The 20,851-nt window shown below is 42.1% G+C and overlaps 1 protein-coding gene across 2 annotated transcripts in view; it reads left to right on the forward strand.

The window, feature by feature from the left end:
* The first annotated feature begins 12,075 nt into the window (after positions 1-12,075).
* The window catches only part of NFE2L2 (nuclear factor, erythroid 2 like 2), a 37,315-nt gene continuing 28,539 nt past the window's right edge, over positions 12,076-20,851 (forward strand). The window contains exon 1 of one of the 2 annotated variants that reach the window (XM_036253650.1): positions 12,076-12,668. In XM_036253650.1, coding sequence (XP_036109543.1) covers positions 12,261-12,668 — 408 coding nt within the window. In that variant the 5' untranslated portion in view covers positions 12,076-12,260. Of the gene's footprint in view, positions 12,669-14,102; positions 14,236-20,851 lie in introns of those variants that run through there. The other variant, XM_036253653.1, reaches the window with a different exon arrangement.

The raw sequence follows: 20,851 nt of genomic DNA on the forward strand, positions 1-20,851 counted from the left end.
GTCTCTCAAGTTCAGACCAATACTTGTTTTCATTATGCCAAATATCAAGCATTTATTAAAAGAACTGAGTAGTTTATATGTATGGATTGGCAGTGGTCTCTTCTTACTTCAGTGCTTTTCATATAGTAATTTTTTTTGTTTTTGTTTTTTATTATAATTTCAGAGGATCTAACTATTCTTCATCTTCATAAGTAACTTCATATACATTATACCTGTTAGCCTCACAACCTTCATTTCACAGATGAGGAAACTAATATCAGTGAGATTAACCAACTTTCCCAGGATCACACCGTATTACTCAGAAGGATTTGCCAAAATGTAGACTAGAGAAATTGTAATTTGTATTAATATTTTAGGAATACATGACTGTCATTTGACTGTTAAATCCTCTGCTGTTTCACAGAGAATTTCTTAGAGAAAAGCATTCTATAACTGTAACACAATGTATTTCTGAGTACCTAATGCCAGTCCATGAAGATCATGAAATGATACTAGGTAATTGTTGGTTTTGGTCATTAGAATACTCTGCATTAAAATGATCAATGGGCCCGGCTGGTGTGGCTCAGTGGTTGAACGTTGACCCATGCACCAAGAGGTCGCAGGTTCAATTCCCAGTCAGGGCACATGCCCAGGTTGTGGGTCCAATCCCCAGTGGGGGACATGCAGGAGGCAGCTAATCGATGTTCTCTCTCATTGATGTTTCTATCTCTCCCTCTCTCTTTCTCTCTCTCTAAAATCAATAAAGAAAAAATAAATTAAAACAAAAAACCCTGCACAACTTGTTTTAAAAATAATAATAATAAATAAATAGATAAATAAAATGATCAATGGATAAATAAAGTTATTGGGTTTTTCTTCATGATATTCATTTACATTTTTATTTTCAAACTTTTCAATAACCTTATCTTTTGTTCACGTGAACCACTTTGCTCTACAGTTTTTGAATATCCATATCAAGGCTACCATATCTTTAAAGATATTATAATTTTTAAAAATATTTTTATTATGTTTTCTTAAGAGATACCTGATTATTTTTCTTTTGGCCATTTCAGTGCAAATCTCCTCCTAACACACATACTCTTCTATTTAAGCCTTCCAAGGAGTAAGACATAGCTCACTCAGAGCAGGGTGCAGTTTATTTCAATCATGAAAATGATCTGTATGTATGACTTTAAAACAAATGTATAGAAATCTTTTTTTTTTAATCCTCACCCGAGGACATTTTTCTATTTATCTTCAGATAGAGTGGAAGGGAGGGGGAGAGAAGAGAGACAGAGGGAGGGAGACAGAAACATGGACTGGTTGTTTCCCACATGACCCCAACCGGGTCCAGTGACAAACCGCAACAAAAGTACATGCCCTTGACCGGAATCAAACCCGTGACTCTTTGGTCCGCAGGCTGACACTCAAACTGGCCAGGGCCAAATGTATAAAAATCTTAAATTGAATTTCAACATGAAAATTATGGCACAGTTTATTTTGCTTCACTCTTTAAAGATTGTCATTCACTTAAATAAGGTCCATGGCAAAAATTATACTATAGATCAGTGAGTTTCAACCAGTGTGCCGCAAGAGGCACATTGGTGTGCCGCGAGAATTTTTAAAATGTGCAGTACCTGATTATTTAGTCAGGGGCACTGACCTCTTTTCCCTTAGATTGTCAAATGAAAAAATGACAACAGCCAACACAACAATAGACATCTGGTATAAATGAATAAAAATTATACCTATATTTTTGTCAGACCAGCAAAAAATATAATACATATTTTGGTGTGCCACAGAATTTTATTAATTAATTTATGTGTACCAGGAGATGAAAAAGGCTGAAAATTGCTGGTATAGGTCATAGTCCCTACATTATTTAATTATTCACAAAGCATTGGATTAGATATCTTGGGACCTAGCTGGGCCCAGTGAATAGAGCAAAGGTTATGGAATGAGTTAAACCTAGGATTTCACATGAATTCTACCATGATACCTTAGCCAAGTTCCTGAATCATGGAACTATGTGACCTTGGCCAAGTTACTGTATCAGATTGAACTCAGCTTTATCACCTATAAAGTGGTTGTTGTAAGGATTAGTAATGACACATATAAAGTGCTTGGAAGTAGAGCATGGTACATAGTGTAGGTACTCAATAAACTCAAGTTTTACATAGGGCACTACACATAGTACACACAATGATTTTTTATTAAACTGAATTGATTGTAAGAATTAAGTGTTGGTATTATATGACCTTTTTCCTGGAGTGCACAATTGAAATTAAAAGGACATATTTCTTGCTGCTGATAATACAGTACTTAATTCCTCAAGAGACTAGGTTAGGCAAATTTTAGCAAGAAATGTCTCCATAGTGCCCTGGCCGGTTTGGCTCAGCGGTTAGAGCGTCGGCCTGCGGTCCGGAGAGACTCGGGTTCGGTTCCCACTAAGGGCACGTACATTGGTTGCAGTTTGTCCCCGGCCCTGGTTGGTCGTGCGGGTGGCAACCACTCGATGTGTCCCTTTCACGTCGATGTTTCTCTCTCTCTCTCTCTCTCCCTCTCACTCTATCTGAACAAAATATCGAAAAATGTCCTCGGGTGAGGATAAAAAAAAAAAAAAAAAAAAAAAAGAAATGTCTCCATAGTGTTCCTTTATGGAGAAGTCTATAGTATACAATAAAAACTTCTGTTGCCCTGGCCAGTTTTACTCAGTGGTTAGAGCACTGGCCTGCAGACCAAAGGGTTGGGGCTTTAAGTCCTGGTCAAAGGCACGTACCTGGGTTGCAGGTTCAATCCTCAGCCCTGGTCAGGGTTGTTTGGGAGACAACCAATCAATGTGTCTTTCTCACATCAATGTTTCTCTCTCTCCAGCCACCCCCACTCTCTCTAAGAATCAATGGAAAAAATATCCTTGGGTGAGGATTAACAACAACAAAAAACTTCCTCTGTCTTATATATTACTATTGTCACAAAACACCTATCTATTCAGTGTTTATGGCCTTTTATTAAAAAAATAAAACTATGGTGACCTTGTCAGGACAGTTAACAAGTTATTTTAACAAAATTGATTAAAATTGTTTATGGTAATAGCTAGGGTTTCAAAGGAAGAGGAACCAGGAGGGAAAACACGGGTAATAGTTGTTGCTTCTCAGTGCAGTTCAGGAAACATGAGTGGGTCCATCAAAGCATGATACATGGAAGAAATTCCGAGTCACCAGTTGAAAGTAAAAGCTTAATGTTTTGTAGTTTCTTTTTCTTTTTTTTTTCCAGAACTTAAATACACATTAAGGTACATTTTTTACACTTTCTGGAATTCTTGTCTTTTAAATCAATAGTTAATGATATTTTCTTACCACACCCACTCTTTGATGATCTAATAGCATAGTTTCAAACAAAGAAGCATATTGTAGGGATGTATTCCTTCCTATCAGTCAACATATAGAAAGCATTACATTACACATGAAAGCTGCTGTGCTGTGAAAAGATAGTCAACATCTTTGGTCACTAGGTCAAAATACATATATATTTTACTACACATATATGGCAAGGATATGGAGGAGCTGGAAGTCTGGTAGATTGCTGGTGGGAATGTGATGGTATCACCACTAGGAAAAACTCTAGCAGATTCTTGTAAAGTTAAATATATCCCTACCACAGGACCCAGTCATTCTGCTCCTAGGTATTTACCCAGGAGAAATGAAACGTGTATCTGTATAAAGGCTTGTACATGAACGTTCAGAAGCTTCATTTGTAAGAGCTAAGAAATGGAAACAACACAATGTCTGTCAATGTGTGAATGGATAAACAAATTATGGTATAGCCACACAATGAATACTACTCAATAATAAAAAGGAATAACTATTGATCCGTGGAAGCAAATATATGAATCTCAGTTATGCAGAATCAAAGAAACCAGATTCTTTGTTTGTTTGTTTGTTTATTTATTTATTTATTTATTTATTTATTTATATTTTTTATCCTCACCTGAGGACATTTTTCCATTTGTTTTGTTCAGATAGAGTGGAAGGGAGAGAGAGGAAGAGAGAAAGAAACATCGACGTGAAAGGGACACATTGAGTGGCTGCCACCCGCACAACCCAACCAGGGCCGGGGACAAACTGCAACCGAGGTACATGCCCTTAGCTGGAACTGAACCTGGGTCTCTCGGGACCGCAGGCCAATGCTCTAACTGCTGAGCAAAACCGGCCAGGGCCCAGATTATTTTTTTTAAAAAATAGTATATAACATATGATTCCATTTATAATATTCTAGAACATGCAAATTAATTCATAGTAGAGAAAGTAGATCAGTGGTTGCCTGGGAATGAAATGGGGGACAGGGAGAAGCAGGATTAAAATGAGGCACAAGCAGCCCTGGCCGGGTGACTCAGTTGGTTGGAGAGTCATCCTGTACACCAATAGGTTGCAGGTTTGATTACCAAGCAGGGTGTGCATGAGAGGCAACCAATCTCTCTCTCTCTCTCTCTCTCTCTCTCTCTCTCTCTCTCTCTCTCTCAAAATCAATAAAACATATTCTGGGGTAAGGATAAAAAAGAAATGAGGCACAAGCAAACCTTTGGGAGTGATGGATATGTTCTTTACCTTGATTGTGTTGATTGCTTCACACATACAAATAAAAACATCAAATTGTATGCTTTAAACATGTGCCATTTATTATATGTCAATTATACCTCAATAAGGCTGTTTGAAAAAAGCAACATTGTGTCAAGTTTTCATAAAAATGAAGAGACACCTGTGACTTTGCCACTAGATTGGGTAGATCAAGTGCCTGCTTTATCTGTGGCATTCACCACTTCTTGGATATGGGCTATTGTGATCTTTTATTACTGGACCAAAAGGACCTTGAGAGTAGAATTCATCTTGGTCTTCACCCAGCATGGTACCTCTCATCAACTGTTGCTTTTAAAATGAATAAACTGCCAAGATAATTTTTGGCAAACATTTGTACCCAAATTCCCTAATTAACGCTTGCCATTTTTTTTAAACATTCGTGGCAGGCAGCAAATCTTCACGCTTAAGAACTTTAGAGCCAGAGTGACCTGCTCATCTACTTACTCATTCATTGCTTGACCATAGGTAAAATTAGCTAGCCTCTCCAAGCTTTAGTCTCCTCATTTCGAAAGGGGTAATAATATATATATGTCATTGGCTTTCTGAGAAGATTAAATAAAATAATCCATATAAAGTGCATGGCCCATAGTCAAAACTCAATTTTAAAAAGGCAAGTGAATTCATACACTTACCATTACAAACTTTAGACTGTTAATGAACCCCAAAGACTGAAATATTTTATCTTCCACGAGGAGAAAGAAAGTGATGAACAGGTACCTGAATCTTACAAGAAGAGAGAGCTCTAAACCAGCATTCAAGTTACTAGTATTTTAGGCCTTTTAGAACACACAGCCAGAGGACTTTTATTATTAGAAGAAGTACAAGGGTCACTACAATAGCTTATAGTCTTGTCAGTAGATTTAATACCTTGTTCTTAGACGTCATCATTAAAATAGAAAGATAAAAACAGTGCCATTAGGTAGAGAGGCTGAAGTTGCAAACAACCCATTTAGTTTCTCCCTACTCTTCACTTTGAGGTTCTTGTTTTTAAAATCTTATTGTTTCTTTACCTATGTTAGAGACAGAGGAAGAGAGATAGAAACACTGATGAGAGAGAACATTAATTGGCCACCTCCTGCATGCACCCCAGTGGGGATTGGGCCCACAACCTGGGCATGTGCCCTGGGAATTGAACCGGTAACCTCTTGGTGCATGGGTCAATGCTCAACCACTGAGCCACACCAGCCGGGCACACTTTGAGGTTCTTAAGTGTAGAATCCTGTCATGTTTGTTTGCAAGTTTTCTATCTAGTGAAAAATACTTTATCATTCTGCCCATGGGGAACTAATTAAACAGAATGTGGAAAAATGTAATCTTCAGGGAGCTTTGCTGTGAGTACTCTCAGTAAATACTGCACAGACAAGGGACTCTACACAGATCTAGTCTAAAGTGCACTGAGCCTGGCTTTTAGAACCAGCCAGTTTCAGATAATCATTTTCTTGAGCTTTGAGCAACTCAATTGTTTTGTAGCTTTCTGATTTATAATATTGGGCTTAATCGCATCTCCATGATTTGTGGGGATTTTAAAAAAAAATTCATGAAATAATTCATATCAATAAATTGGGTTATTAATCACCTCCAGCCCTGGGCAGTTTTTCTCAGTGGTTAGAGCATCAGCCACAGACCAAAGAGTTTCAGGTTCGATTCCAGTCAAGGGCATGTACCTTGGTTGCAGTTCAGTCCCCGGCCTTGGCAACCAATCGATGTGTCTCTCTCACATCAATCCTTCTCTTTCTCTCCCTCTCTCCCCCTCTATCAGACGATAAATGGAAAAATATCCTCGGGTGAGGATTTTAAAAATTAATTAATTAATTAATCACCTCCAAAAATAAGGTGCTGACATGTAACTAAAATATACACCAGACCCTTTAGGTCTGGCCCAGTATTAGATTTGCCTTCAGAAGTCCAAGTCAATTTGTTGTATGGGAAGAACATAACATCAGGAATCAGGAAAAATTATTCTACTCCTGGCTCTGCCAATAGCTAGTTCTGTGATTATAACCACTTCACCTCTCAGTTTCCTCCTATGTAAAAGTAGAGTTGAACTAGACCAAGGAGGGAAAACACCTGATATGTGCCACTGCTCTTGCCATTCTATGCCCATGGCAGATATCGTTCAACAATCACTGAAAATTTTCTACTAAATTAGGAAGCTGCTTCTGAATTCTCAGTAAAACTTTGTAGGAGTTTCCAAATCAACTGGAGTTTTCAAAGTAAAACCTACTTGCCATCTTTGAGCAAGAAGACCTCTAAGGATTATTTTAATTCTAATATCACTCAAAAGCCAAAATGAGAGTCCATGGTATAGCAAATGCCAGAAGACAAATATCTTGGCAAATCTTACTTCCCTTTTTCACATTCTAGCCTCCGAGAGTGTTAAAGGCTTTGTCTGCAAGGCCTGTCCATGGGGATACTCTGTTCTTCCATCAGTGGATCTTATTTTTGTTTGTCAAAAATGGAAGGAATTTTATTGATTTTCCTCTAATTCTAAAACTGCTTACTGTAAAAATTTGAACAATGCAGAAAAGTACAAAGAGGAAAGTGAAAATTATCTGATATTTGATGTCCATTATTAATATCTGGTAACTGGCCTTGCAGACATAGCTCTAGGCATAAGTGTGTTTCTGTGCTCTGTTTATTTTCCCCATACAGCAATGTTATGTATGGACAACTTTGCATATCACTTCAAAGCTGCAGCTCTTAGTCTCTACTCATGTACTCGTAAAACTCCATCTTTGTCTGGGGACTCCTATTCTGCTGAGGGAAACGGCAAATATAGCAGTAGATTGAAAGGGCAAAGGATTTTTAGACCCTTACCAGAACCACACTTAAAGAAGTGGTCAAATTCTCTAGGCTGTACTCTAGTAGATATAAAATGGAGAGATTTGCAACAGCTTGTAATTAAAAATCAGTTTAGGCTCTGGCTGGTTTGGCTCAGCGGTAGCGTGTCCATCCGCGGACCAAAGAATTGAGGGTTCAATTTTGGTCAAGGGCACATACCTCAGTTGCAGTTTGGTCCCCGGCACTGGTCAGGGTTGTGTGGGAGGCAACCAATTGATGTGTCTCTCTGGCATTGATGTTTCTCTCTCTCTCTCTGTACCCCTCCCACTCTATCTGAAGATAAAATGAAAAAATATCCTCAGGTGAGGATTAAAAAAAAAATCAGTTTGAGCCAGCCAGTGTGGTTCAGTGGTTGAGCATCGACCCATGCACCAAGAGGTCGCTGGTTCAATTCCCAGTCAGGGCACATGCCCAGGTTGTGAGCCAAATTCCCAGTGGGGTGGGGGGGCATGCAAAAGGCAGCCAATTGGTGTTCTCTCTCATGGATGTTTCTATCTCTCTCTCCCTCTCCCTTCTTCTCTCTCTAAAATCGATAAAGAAAAAAAATATTTTTAATCGGTTTGAAAATGAAGTGGACCCAGTAGCTTGGGAAAAAGCCAGTGTTCCTCCCATAATGCCCCCATACTCAACCCCCATATTTTTTTGCTTATCATTATAAAATTAATATATGTTTATTTAGGAAAATGCAGATAGACAAAATTAGAAAAATGGAATCATCACCCATCAGAATAATTATGGTTAACATTTTGAGCATATATGTTCAGTCTTTTTTTTCCCTGTGCATATATATTTATATAGGTATCACCATATATAATTCAAAAGCGCTCTTTTAAACTTCTGGATCATCCTCTTTATGCACTGCACTGCACTGCAGTTCTTTCAGAGCACTGTTTGTATTACAAGCAGGAAACTACAAGTTAAAACTGGCTTTGGAGATTTACAGCTCTTTGTATTACTAGTTTGCATAGCGAGGTATGCACACCACGGAACCAAGGTTATGGGTGTGTTTTGAAATTAATACACCAATTATTTTGAACACTGCAGTACTGGAGTTCAGTTTATCCACTGGGCATGCTGCTTCTGAAGTTCAAATTCTCTCAGCAGATAATCAGAAAGTATCTTACATAACTGGTATAAATAAGGTCATGTCAGGTCCAGAATCTCTGTATGCATTTATTCTCCATCTACTTAATTGATGGACTGTCTGAGTTCCTTAAGTGTGTTTGATAAGGAGAATATCTCACCATCATTTATCTAATGGTATGATACTGATGCATGCTGTGATGAGGTGATTTACTTTGTATGTAGCAAGGCATATATTATAGGGAAGATAACTTCCTTATTCACAGAGAGGTCAGTTTGCTTCTGAGGGTTTGAGACCCTATTAAATTGTTAGGTACCATCCCTACATGTGCACCCAATAATAATTAACAAACAAAAAAACAGCCAGGAGAAACTTGCCCTTGATATATGTTGTTTTGGTTATCTATTGATAATCAGTATATGCTGTTTGGGTTAGCCACACCAAAACTTAGTGGCTAAAAACAATTTATTATAATCTCTCACAATTCTTTATTCTTACTAGGCTCAGCCAGGCAGGCTTCTGCTGGTCTTGTTGGAGTTGTCATATGTGGTTGCAGACAGCAGCAGGGGCCAGGGTCCTCTGGGGCATGACCACATAGGCTGGAAGATCTAAGATGGTTTCTTCACTCACATGTCCGGTGACTCTGTTCACATAGCTTCTCTCTCCACTTGGAGTCTCATGCCTCAGGGCTTTTCCCCATGGCCTGTCTTCCTATGAAGGTTTCAGACTTCTTACATAATGGCTGACCTCTAAGAGTGTAAAATTAAAAGTAGTCAGACCTTTTTAAGGTGGAGACCTGACATCATGCCACTTCCAGCCTCCATCCATAAGCTAAAGCAAGTTTTTGGGCCACCCTTGATTCAATGTCAGGAAACTACATAATATCAGGGGATATTCATTGGGTGCTATCTTTATTTTTATTTATTTATTTATTTTTTGTACGTGCCCCTAACAGGAACTGAACCAAGGACCCTGGTCCGCAGGCCAATGCTCCAACCACTGAGCCAAACTGGCCAGGGCCTGAGTGCTATCTCTAAAAACTAGCTACCAGATATGCTCCAACTGTAAACTGGACAAATTTAGAACTTCAATCATAGTTCCAACAAAGTCTGGATATTTTCTGGCTCAAACACGGAGTACAGTTAAGGGGAAGTTAAAAGAAGAGGAAAGAAACTTCAAGGTAATGAAGGATTTTGAAACAGTAGGTACTTTCTTAGGCCTTGCAAACTTGGCGGCTTAGATCACAAAGAAGGTGCAATAAATGGATCATTGCATTACCTACCATTATTAACTGTGTGTTCAGAAGGCTTCTTTGGTGATACTTATTTCAACTCTAGCGCAAATATTACAATTCTGACATGTTTCAAGCATATATGGAGGGTTGTCTTTCCGAAGACAGCAAAGAAATCAGACATCAATGGAAATGTACAAGGGTTAGTAGAATGTGAAATCAATTAGGGTAAAAAATAAAATAGTAGTTAGGAGAGCCTGGCAATAAAAAGGACTGCCATAGCACCAAGACAGGAGAGAAACACCAGCATTATCTTTCCTGCTCCTCTGGAACTTCTCAACATGTAATAACTGTGCCCTCACAGCACATGATGTAAGTGTAGAGGGCAAGGCCTAAGTTCTCACATGAAGACAATCTCATTTCAGTGTCTTCCAGGATTGGACATCTGCTTGACATAAACTGTCTGAGACAAGGTTCCCTTGTTTTTTTTTAATCCTCACCTGAGGATATTTTTCCATTTATCTTCAGACAGAGTGGGAGGGAGAGAGAGAGAGAGAAATATGGATGTGAGAGAGACACATCAACTGGTTGCCTTCCGCACAACCCTGACCAAGGCTGGGCACTGCACTGCAACTGAGGTACATGCCCTTGACCGGAATGGAACCCCTACTCTTTGGTCCTCCAGCCGACACTGATAGCTGAGCCAACCCGGCCAAGGCTAGGGTTCCCTTTTTTTTTTGTGCTGAACCAACATGCAATATCAAATAGCATTTCCTTAGTGTTTATTTTTCTTAAACATGTTCAGACACTTATGATATTGTTCTACTCCCTTTGAAAATAGCACTCTGCAGGTTCCTGAAATAATATACTCCCAGTAGTTCCATTTTTGTAAAAGTAAAGGTTATTTCATTGTCTAAACTCAATGAAAATTTGTTGCTTAACAAGGAAATACCCAACACTTTATAAACTCCTTGAGAGCAGCAGCCATGTCATATATGACTTTGTATCTCCTACCTCCTGGACTCATTGTCTACCTTCTAGGATGTAATGGTTTTCATAAGTAACTAGAATTGTTAACAATACACTCTGCCCTTCTTTGAGGTAGAAATGTCATTTCATTATGTCTGCATATTTCATGTCAGGTTCGTTGTAAATAATTTCTCCTAAGGCTTCCTTTTCAGTGTGCAGATCATTTTACAGGCTTTTCACATAACAGCTGAAAGGGTTTAATTCAAGTTGAAGGAGATTGCTTCAATTACAAGCAATTAATTTAGGCTTCACTTACCTCAAGGAATATTTGAACATAATAAATTTACAGATAAATCCTGGGAGTGTTCAAATTATGCAACCAAGAGAAAGTAAGTTCTTTGGGTGTTGATCTGCTATAGTCAGGCAGGTGTGTGTGTGTGTGTGTGTGTGTGTGTGTGTGAGAGAGAGAGAGAGAGAGAGAGAAAGAGAGAGAGAGAGAAGTTTTTTGAATGAAATAGTAAAACCACTGCTGGCACTACTTCACTTGGTTTTGCATAATAAGCTAGAAACTGAAAACCAGGCTTGTTAAAGTTAGACTGTTAATACAGAAGAGAAAAAAAAAACAATTTATCTATTCTTTTTTAAATATTTAAGACTTCACAATATTCCTCTTTTCAACAACTTGAAGTTTTCTGTGGGTAATGATTAGTTTTTAAGTAATTGTTTTTAACGTAAAGCGTAATGTATATTCATTGTAGATTGAAAACATACTTTAAGTAACAGAAAGATAAAAATCATTCATGGTCCTACAACTATTAATATTTGGCGAACAATTTTCCATTTTTTTCCTAGGCATGTGATTTTACAGAACAGATTCGTACTATACAAACTGTTTTATAACTTGTTTTTTTATTTTCACTTTTTAAATTATATCGTGCATACGTGAAAAGGAACTTGTAAAAGCTTGCCGAAGCACTGCACAGTGTTAAAAGACGGCCATCTGCGGTGGGAAAAGAAAGGTCTTGGTGGGCAGTACTGACTATCTCCGACCAAGGGAGACCTCTTCGTTTGCCCTTGGCGTCCCGAGCCTAGCCAGACTGAAAGCGCGTGGGAGTAAGTGGAGGGCGTTCAGGGTGACTGCGAGCACGAGCTCCCGGTGCGGTCCACACTTCCCCTGGGCAAGTCCCACTGGCCCCAGCCCCGGAGGGGACCGAGGGCAAGAGGGCAGTCGCGGTGCGCACAGCCGGGTCCAGGACGACAGCCCCCACCCCAGGGCTGGCGCCACTCTCGGGCGGTGAGCTGAGATAAAGCGGGGCAAGGTTCTGCACCTCCAAATCAGGAGGCGCAGCTGCGATACCAGCGCCTTGGCTGGGTCTCAGCGGTGTTTGTTCCAACTGTTTAAACTGTTTCAAAGCACCTGAACCCGAGGGACCTTCGGCAAACAACTCCTAATCTCTCGGGCGGAGAACGTTAGTTTTATTTGCGGGGAGGACAAACTGAGCGCGGGGACCCGGTAGCTCTCATGCAGCCCTCCACCCAGCACCCCGCCCGCCCGCAGCCGCCCTCTGGGACCCCCGCCCGGGGCCTTTCCCGCCCCCGAACCGCGAGCTTCTTGCATCAGCCGGGGCGAAGGCGGGGGATTTTCGGAAGCTCTGCCCGCGCGGCCAGTCGGGGTAGGAAAGGCCTGGGCTCTTGCCCCGCCCTCGGGGGCGGGAGGCGTGGCGGGGCTGGAGCCCGGCCCGCGATTAGGGCCTCGTCGCGAAGAAGCGAGTGCCCCGGAGCCCGGGGGAGTCGCCGCCGTCAGTGCCGCCTGGTCCGCGCCGCGCCTGGGCAGCCGGGACAGGGCCGCCGTCGGGGAACCTCAGAGCACGGTCCCCAGCTCAGCATGATGGACTTGGAGCTGCCGCCGCCGGGACTGCCGTCCCAGCAGGTGATGCCCTAGCCCTCTCATCCCCACTGCAGTGCCAGGATGGGGGCAGGGGCGCGAGGGACAGCAGCCACCGGCTTTCCTCCCGTCTGTGGCCGGAGCCGGGACTGCAGCGGCCGCGCACTGGGAACGCAGCGTTTGGGCCAGGGCGGGGCGGGAGAGCGGGGACCTCAGGGGCCGCGAGGGGCGTGGGGGCGCGTCCGGGGTAGTCTCCCTGACTAGGTGCCCACCGCCCCAGAGGGCGACTGGGTGGGTGTTTGGGGGCTATGCCTGCGTGCGTGAAGGAATGGGGCATCTCTAGCTGTGTCCCCGGCCGCCGGGTTGGGACGCCGGAGCTCCAGCCGGCACCCCAAGTTTGAGCGGCCGCAGAGGCTGCAAGGCAGGAGGGGCCGGACGCAGGCGGTCTGAGCCGGCGCGGCCCGGCACTTCCGGGGCAGCGCGGCTCCCCCGCCTGGGAGCCGGCAAAAATGTGCCTAGTCACGGGGCCGCTCTTGGGGGGAGCTGAGGTCTTCTCCGGGCTGGGACCCGGAGCCCCTTCCGTGCCACCGCTGCCCCGGCCCACAACTGTACGAGCTGTAGCGTAGTTTGCTCACCCCGCCGGGCCTGTTACAGACACGAGATTTGTGTGTCCGATGCTTCAAGGAAAGGGCAGTATTCAGTCCATCAGAGTTTGGAGTAAGGGAAGGTTTATTGCTCGAGAAGGCCTAGCTGGAGAAGATGGGAGAACCAGTTCTCAAACCCATTCAGGCGTCTCGAGGGGCGAAGCAAGGGGTGAGAGGTGGGGGCGTATACAGGTAGGCTTCCAAAGGAGTCCTAGGAAGAGCACAACGTTTCTAAATCCCTCGGTTCCTGGAGGGCCCCCGCTAATTAATCGGAGTCTGGTTCTGCAGTCATTTGTACATATTTATTCACCTCTTCTGATGATAAAGGGGTTGCTCAAGCAGAAGTCCTCTAATTAATTATGCAAACTATATAGCATGAGCTATTAGCCTGAAGGCCATCAAAGAGAGTGGAAGCATTTCACTCAGTTACAGGCCGTCTAAGGGTGGTTCTTTGCCCACCCATGCGATCGCTCTCTTAGGCAGCTTGTGCAGAAAGCCCAGCCCCCAGGTGGGGCACAGAGGAGGTCCCCAAGCGCTCAATTCGCTAGTATGCCCCGACGTGCGGCAGCTAAAGCCGGCCTCTCACAGTGGGAAAGTTTCAACTGGAAGACCCCTGGTAGGATCCCAGCGCGCAGGGAAGAGCGGGCGGGGCAGGGACTTTGCGGTTGGAGTCGGCCGTGCCGGGAGCTTTTCCGTCCTCCCACGGTGCCTCCTAGTGGCGCTCGCCCGGTGCGTGGCCGTGGCCTCCGTGACAGGGGCCGGTTGGCTGTCACAGCAGCCCTCGGTTGGCCCTTTCCTGCTTTGTAGCGTGCAAAGCTTGCCGCGCTGGAGCCAAGGGACAAGTTGGAGCTGTTGATCTGTTGCGCAATTGTTATTTTTCCCCAGGGCGGCTTTGTCTTTGGATTTGCGTTTCAGAATTGCAATTCCAAAATGTGTAAGGCAGGATATTCTGTTTTGTGCTGTCAAGGGTAAGAGTTGCGAGTGTAGATTAGAATTTCTGTTGCTTTTAGGCTTTCATATATTATTTCTCCCTTGAGTGCTTTCTGTAGTGTTTCTTTTCTGTTGGAGAATTTGCCTCAGTTTCTTAACATGCTGCTTCTTTTGTAAGGGCCGAGGACCCCAACACCTGTGTTTCATAATGCTTTGCTATAAAGTTCTGTAAATTGTTAAAAAAGTGAAAATACGTTTCTGTTCGTACTTTGTAGGGACCTTTAAAGGAGTAGATATTTATATTTCTATTTTTTTGGTAATTGGGTTCTTGGGAAAAAATATTTGGTTCAAGAAAATGTGTAACTTAGTAAGTATAGTAAATGCCTAATGTTTTAGACTGAGCTTGAAGATCTAAAGTGAGGTTTTCAGTTATTGACAATGTATTGCCCCCCCCCCCCCCCCCCCCCCCCCCGCCTTAAAACTGTTTGCCTTGAACTTTCCCCCAGTAATGATCGGGATTGTATTCCCCTGGTTCCCAATGGTATAAAGAAGTGTGCGTTCAGATTTAGCTGCTGTTCAAGAGTAACCTATATGACAAAAGGATATATGACGCTGATGGACTTTAGTTTTCCTAAACTTAGGAATTGTGGCTTAGAACCCGTTCATTAAAAACAATTTTTTTTTTACTGTGTAATTTAACATTCTATATACAGACTTGCATAAAGCTTATGTACTGCTTTCTCATTTAAATGTGAATTTTATAGTTATGTTTGATAAGATAATTCCTTTTCCACCTCTGTAATCAGACATCAATTAGCATATTTGAAGACTGAAAAAAATGGAGTAAAATTTAGAATCAATTTCATGTCTATGAACTGATTCGTATTAAATCATTATAGTCTGGAAAGATTTGAACAGAGTCAAAGTGGATTTTGACCTTTTGTCAGAGAAATACCAGGTATGATGTGTATTAGGGTATGGTTTTTCATCCTCTGTGCAGAGAAGCTGTTGATGAACAGGTCGGTAAGGAGAGCCTTAGATTCTTTATCTCCAGTAGGTGGAAGGAACCATCCGTTACTCTTTTCAAGGTGTCTTGGAGGTGTCTTGTGTGTGAGGAATGAAACTGATCATGGACTAAACCAATAAGATTATTTTTAAAAGAAAAATAGGACGGCCCTCTCATTTCCTGAATGAATGTTAACCAGAGAACAACTTGACTTTTTAGATATGAAAAATCTCTTGAGAGTCTGTGGAAGCAGCATGTAGGAATGAATACACAACTCACATCAGTCTTTCTGCATTAAGAATAATTTGGGCCATTTTGGAATCTTTCTTTTTTTAACTTGGGTTTTTATAGACAATACTGGGGAAACAAAAACCCTGTCTTTAGGATTACTAGGAAGAGTTGGAAGTCAAATACATTATTTCTCTTAGTATTTATTTTTTATTCAGGATGAGTTATACTTACAGAACAGCATGAGAAACAGAACCCTCTGTAAACTATAAGCACTATCCCCACACCCCAGCCGGGAATTTCTTCTCTGTTGGCTGAACGAATTTATTTAAAGGAGTTTTTGCATAAATAACATTTCCTTTTTGATTTTTCCTTGATCTGAGGTTAACGGTTCAGTGTAACTTGGATGCAGGAAGAATTTGGCACTAAGATGATAATAGATAAGTTATTGGCCACTTCCTTGCATGCTAGGCAGTGTGATCATTGCTTCATATGCATAATTTCACAGTAACCGCATGGGAAATACTATCATCTCCAGTTCCCAGGTGAGAAAAGAGGCATACAGAGGCTTAAAAGTGACCCAACTATTGAGCAGTGCAGGTGAGATTCAAGTCTAAGTAGTCTGACTCCCATAGCTCTTAATCACCACTTCTGAACTGAACCAGGACTAGTTAAGCTTTGAACAGGAGGAAAAGCTCACCCTTTAAGAAAAACTGGGGAGCCTGGCCGATGCGGCTCAGTGGTTGAGCACCAACCCATGCACCAAGAGGTCACTGGTTCTATTCTCGGTCAGGGCACATGCCCAGGTTGTAGGCCCAATCCCCAGTGGGGTCATGCAGGAAGTGGCCAATTGATATTTTCTCTCATCAATGTTTCTCTCTCTCTCCCTCTCCTTTCCTCTTTTTCTAAAATCAATAAAGAAAAAAAAATTTAAAAAAAGAAAACTGGGGAAAGGAGAGGCAGGAGTTAATGAGTTTATTAACCTTTTCTACTTACCTAGAAATTTAGTAACACTGTATGTGAAGGGGGAGGTAGACCTTCTTCCATGCAGGGAGAGTAAATAAACCTGACAGTGGAATTACCACATAGGGGCCTTTTAAGGAAGACATAGAGGCCTAGGTGCGTTTAAATTTCTGGGATTTCAGCAGTGTCTGAGATTCTGCCTCACATTTTTCAGGGATAGTTTTCCTTTTTCTTAATAAAATCTCTTAGCTACTGGAGTCTTTGTTCACCTTTGTTTGCCTTGTTAGTTAGAATATTCTACTGTTCCATTTGATCTTTTCCTTTTGAAATAGTGGTCCAAAGTAAGTTTCTTAGTGAAGATACATAGACAGACAGAGACAGACTCAACATGTTGTGGTATGTCCATTCCTTTTTGTTGCTGAATACTATTCCATTGTATGGATACACAAAATTTTATTTATCCACTCATTAGTTGATGAATATTTCAGTTGTTTCCACTTTATGTATTTCTTTTTGTCCCGGTAGCAGTGGTTTACTGTCTATTAGAATCGCCATCAGTATTTTAAAATACTGCTGCTCTGGCCATATCCCTCATTAAATCAAAGTCTCTGGGGGTGGGACCCAGGCAACAGTATTTTTTCAAGCTTCTGAAGGGATTCCAATGTGCAGTCTGGTTTGAGAACCAGTACCCTAGAAAACCTAGCCCAGTGCTTGGTAGCCACTGATATTTAAATGTTTTAAATAGTTTATTGATTTTTTTAGAGAGAGAGGAAGGGATAAAAGAGAAACATCAATGTGAGCGTGTACCACTGATGGGCTGCCTCCTGTATTCCCTCCACTGGGGATTGAGCCCAGGCATGTGCTCTGACTGGGAATCAAACCAGCAGCCTCTTGGTGCACCTGACCGCCCCCAACCGACTGATCCACGCTGGCCAGCGCAGCCATTGATATTTATATAGTGACTTAGAAAATCTGGTTAAGATGTCTTACTGAAATAATGAAAGGAAGTGTTTTTATATTTGTTCACTGACCTTCACAGCCTTTTAAGATCAACACCTAAATCTGAGAACTGTGTTTTAAGGTGCCCGGTGAATGTTTGAAATTCAGTAAATATAACTTGAGCTCTTTAATCACCTCATGGAGATTTGGGTGATAACTTTTTTTATCAAAAGATTTTCCCCAAGTGGGTCAGTAGAATTTTTTTCGTGTTTTGTCAGGAATGTGGCCTGTGATAACCTGCAGTCTAGATCATTTGGGAAAAGCATAGAAAAGGTAGTGAGGACAGGTGCTTGGGGTAGGTGTTGTAGAGCCTGGAGGCTCCAATAAACCTAGCTTTACCCTAGGAAGCTCTGCCCTGTATTTCTGAGCCTCATTATCTTCGCCCATTAAAAATAAAACAAAAAGATTTAAATCTACAAGGCATCTTTTAGCAACTCAATTTTTTGTATTCTCTGTATCTGCCAGGTAAAGTCAACTTTATATTCTGACCACAATGGCTACCATTTGTACTCATCTGAATGGCTTTCTGGTTTACATATTTGGAAACTGGGGCTAACTTCTGAATTGTTTTCGAGAGAGAAAGAGAAGGGGAGAAGGGAAGGGAGAGTTGGAGATGTACAGCACAGCAGTCCCACTTGAGAGACTTAGGGTATGGTGCTGGGCCTTCTGAAGCTGGCTTAGCCTCACCTTGAAGACCGAGTGGGAACTGGCCCAAGAAGGGAGTGGCACCCTGTGCCAGCCAGCCAGGCCTCTCTCCAGTGTAGCCAAGCAGAGCTTGTGCAGCCCAACTCCAGTCATGCCCCCCACCATTCTCCCATCGGAGGGTATATTTAGTCTCCCCCAGGAAGCTGCCTGCTTTTCTAACTAGTCATCAGTAGTTTGGAATTCTGCTAACCCATTCCCTCCTATTGCTTTACATTTAAAAAACAGTATTCTATTCTTGCACTTGTTCTTGTGAGTTTTGTGCTGAATAATGTGCATAATAGGTGTTTATCTCAAAACAGAAGAATTTCAGTGTTAACATTTAGGTTCTATGCAATGCATATTTGTGTTTCTTCTTAAAAGGTTTTATTTTATTTTTTAATATTATTATTTTGTATAGATTTAGGAAGGGAGAGAGAGAGAGAGAAACATCGATGTGAGAGAGGATCATCTATCTGTTACCTCCCTACCCCCTACCCAGGGATTGAACCCACAACTTGGGTATGTGCCCTGACTGGGAATTGAACCCTCTACCTTTTGGTGTATGGGACGACGCTCCAGCCAATTGAATCACCCCAGCCAGGGCTATACTTGTATTTTAATGAATCATTTTGCCCCTTCTTTTTCTTTTTTCTTTTTGCTAGAGTGTATTGGACTTTCAGGATGGGCTAGTACCATCTCTGCCTTCACCCTTCCAAGTCTGTGTGAGAGTCAGCATTGATAATATTGACTGGGTATGTAGGTGGCCTACTGATAAAGAGTATGGAATTTTGCTTCACTCAGGACTCGACAATATTTTGTCTGCTCTGCTTCAGCACAAAATTATAATATCATGCCCTGGCGGGTTGCCAAGTGGTTAGAGCATCAGCCCTCAGACTGAAAGGTCAGGGGATCAGTTCCCCACCAAGGGTACCTACCTCCATTGCAGGTTGATCCTTGGCCCTGGTTGGTGTCATGCAGGAGGCAACAAATCAATGTGTATCTCTCACTTGAAAGATTCTTTCTCTCCCTTCCACTCTTTAAAAATCAGTGGAAAAAATATCCTTGGGTGAGGATTAACCAAAAAAAAAAAAAATTATAACATCACATATGGATGGAGAACCCAACCTATTCCCAGCTTAAGGGAGTAGAGTACTGGGAAAAATGACCATTATGCTTTGTTGCATTCTGTGACCAGAACAGGAACAGGTATGACATACACTTCATCGGACGCTGGAGGGCTGGCCAAGAACCTGTACTTCTTGCTGGTTTGTTTTACAGTACTAGAGTCTTGCTGTTGTATGTAGAGAGTGTTCAGGAATCATAAATTTTTTTGACCTCCCCAAAAAAACTTTTAACCATTAAAATCCTGGTGATGAAACCACCAAAATTTAAGTTTAAATGCAAGAAGTGGTTTTTGTTCTTGGCAATTCTCAATGAAACATAATTAAAATCTATACTGGGAAACCAACCCCAAAGGACAGGGCAGCTTTACTTTGTGCTGGTCGTGTTCTCCCCTCACCCGTGGCCCATGTGCTCTCTTCCACTGGCTCCCAAGCTGAGACCAGGCCAAGAATGAAAACCATCCTCTGGTTCAGGTTCTTTTCCAGTCACCCTTCGCTAGAAAGCTCTTTCCCAGGCTGCGTGTTTGGAAGAATCCTTGGGGCAGTCATTGGAAATGAGGAAGGTGACTCTGAAAGAGGAGATTCCAGGTTACATTTCACTTAGAAAATGGGTTTTGCAATTAAAAGGAGAGGGACTGAGAGGAAAAAGAAAATGAGCGTACAGGATTCCTTCCAGTGGACCCAGGAGGAATGCAGCCTTTTGGACTCTTCCTGAAAGAAGCCTCAGGTTGATCCAGAATGTTTACCTAGTATCTCTTAAATCAGTACAGTTTTCTCTTCTACTTAGGTTCTCAGTGTGACAAAGGGAAAGCATTTTTGGGTATTTACTTGTGCTGTTTTGTTTTGTTTTTAATCCTCACCCGAGGATATTTTTCCATTTATCTTCATATGGAGCAGGAGGGGGAGGGAGGGAGAGAGAGAAAGAAAGAAACACCCACGTGTGTCTCTCTCATATAGATTGGTTGCCTCCCACATGACCTCGACCAGGGCCAGGGCCGTGGACCAAACCCTAAGCGAGGTATGTGCCCTTGACCGGAATTCGCAACTCTTTGGTCCAAGGACCGACACTCTAACTGCTGAGCAAAATCGTCCAGGACTGCTTGTGCTGTTTTAACACACGTTATCTTGAGTTATTTTAACAACCCTGTTATAGCCCTGCCTGTGTGACTCAGTGGTTGAGCATCGACCCATGCACCAAGAGGTTGCTGGTTCAATTCCTGGTCAGGGCACATGCCCAGGTTGTGGGCCAAATCCCCAGTGGGAGTCACGCAGGAGGCAGCCAATTGATGTTCTCTGTCAACAGTGTTTCTATCTCTCTCCCTTCCTCTCTCTCTAAAATCAATAAAGAAAAAAAATACACACACACACACACACACACACACATATTTTTTTAAAAACCCTGTTATAGGTTTTGTCTTTATTGAGACAACTCTTTTGGTGAGGTTAAGAAATAATCCAGAGTTCAGTTTAGAAAACCAGAAACCATGCAAGATATTTTGAACAGGGGGAATGTAATATAGAAAATTAATTATGTAGGTGATGGAAGAGCTGAGAAGCCGGACAACCCGGAGATTAGCAGCTTCAGGAAGCCACTGTTATTCCTAGGGCTGGAGGGGCAGAGGGAGGCTATGGAATACTAGGATCTGGCCCACC

The sequence above is a fragment of the Molossus molossus genome, unplaced genomic scaffold, assembly GCF_014108415.1.
Source record: "Molossus molossus isolate mMolMol1 unplaced genomic scaffold, mMolMol1.p scaffold_m16_p_11, whole genome shotgun sequence".
NCBI classification, from domain to species: Eukaryota; Metazoa; Chordata; class Mammalia; order Chiroptera; family Molossidae; genus Molossus; species Molossus molossus.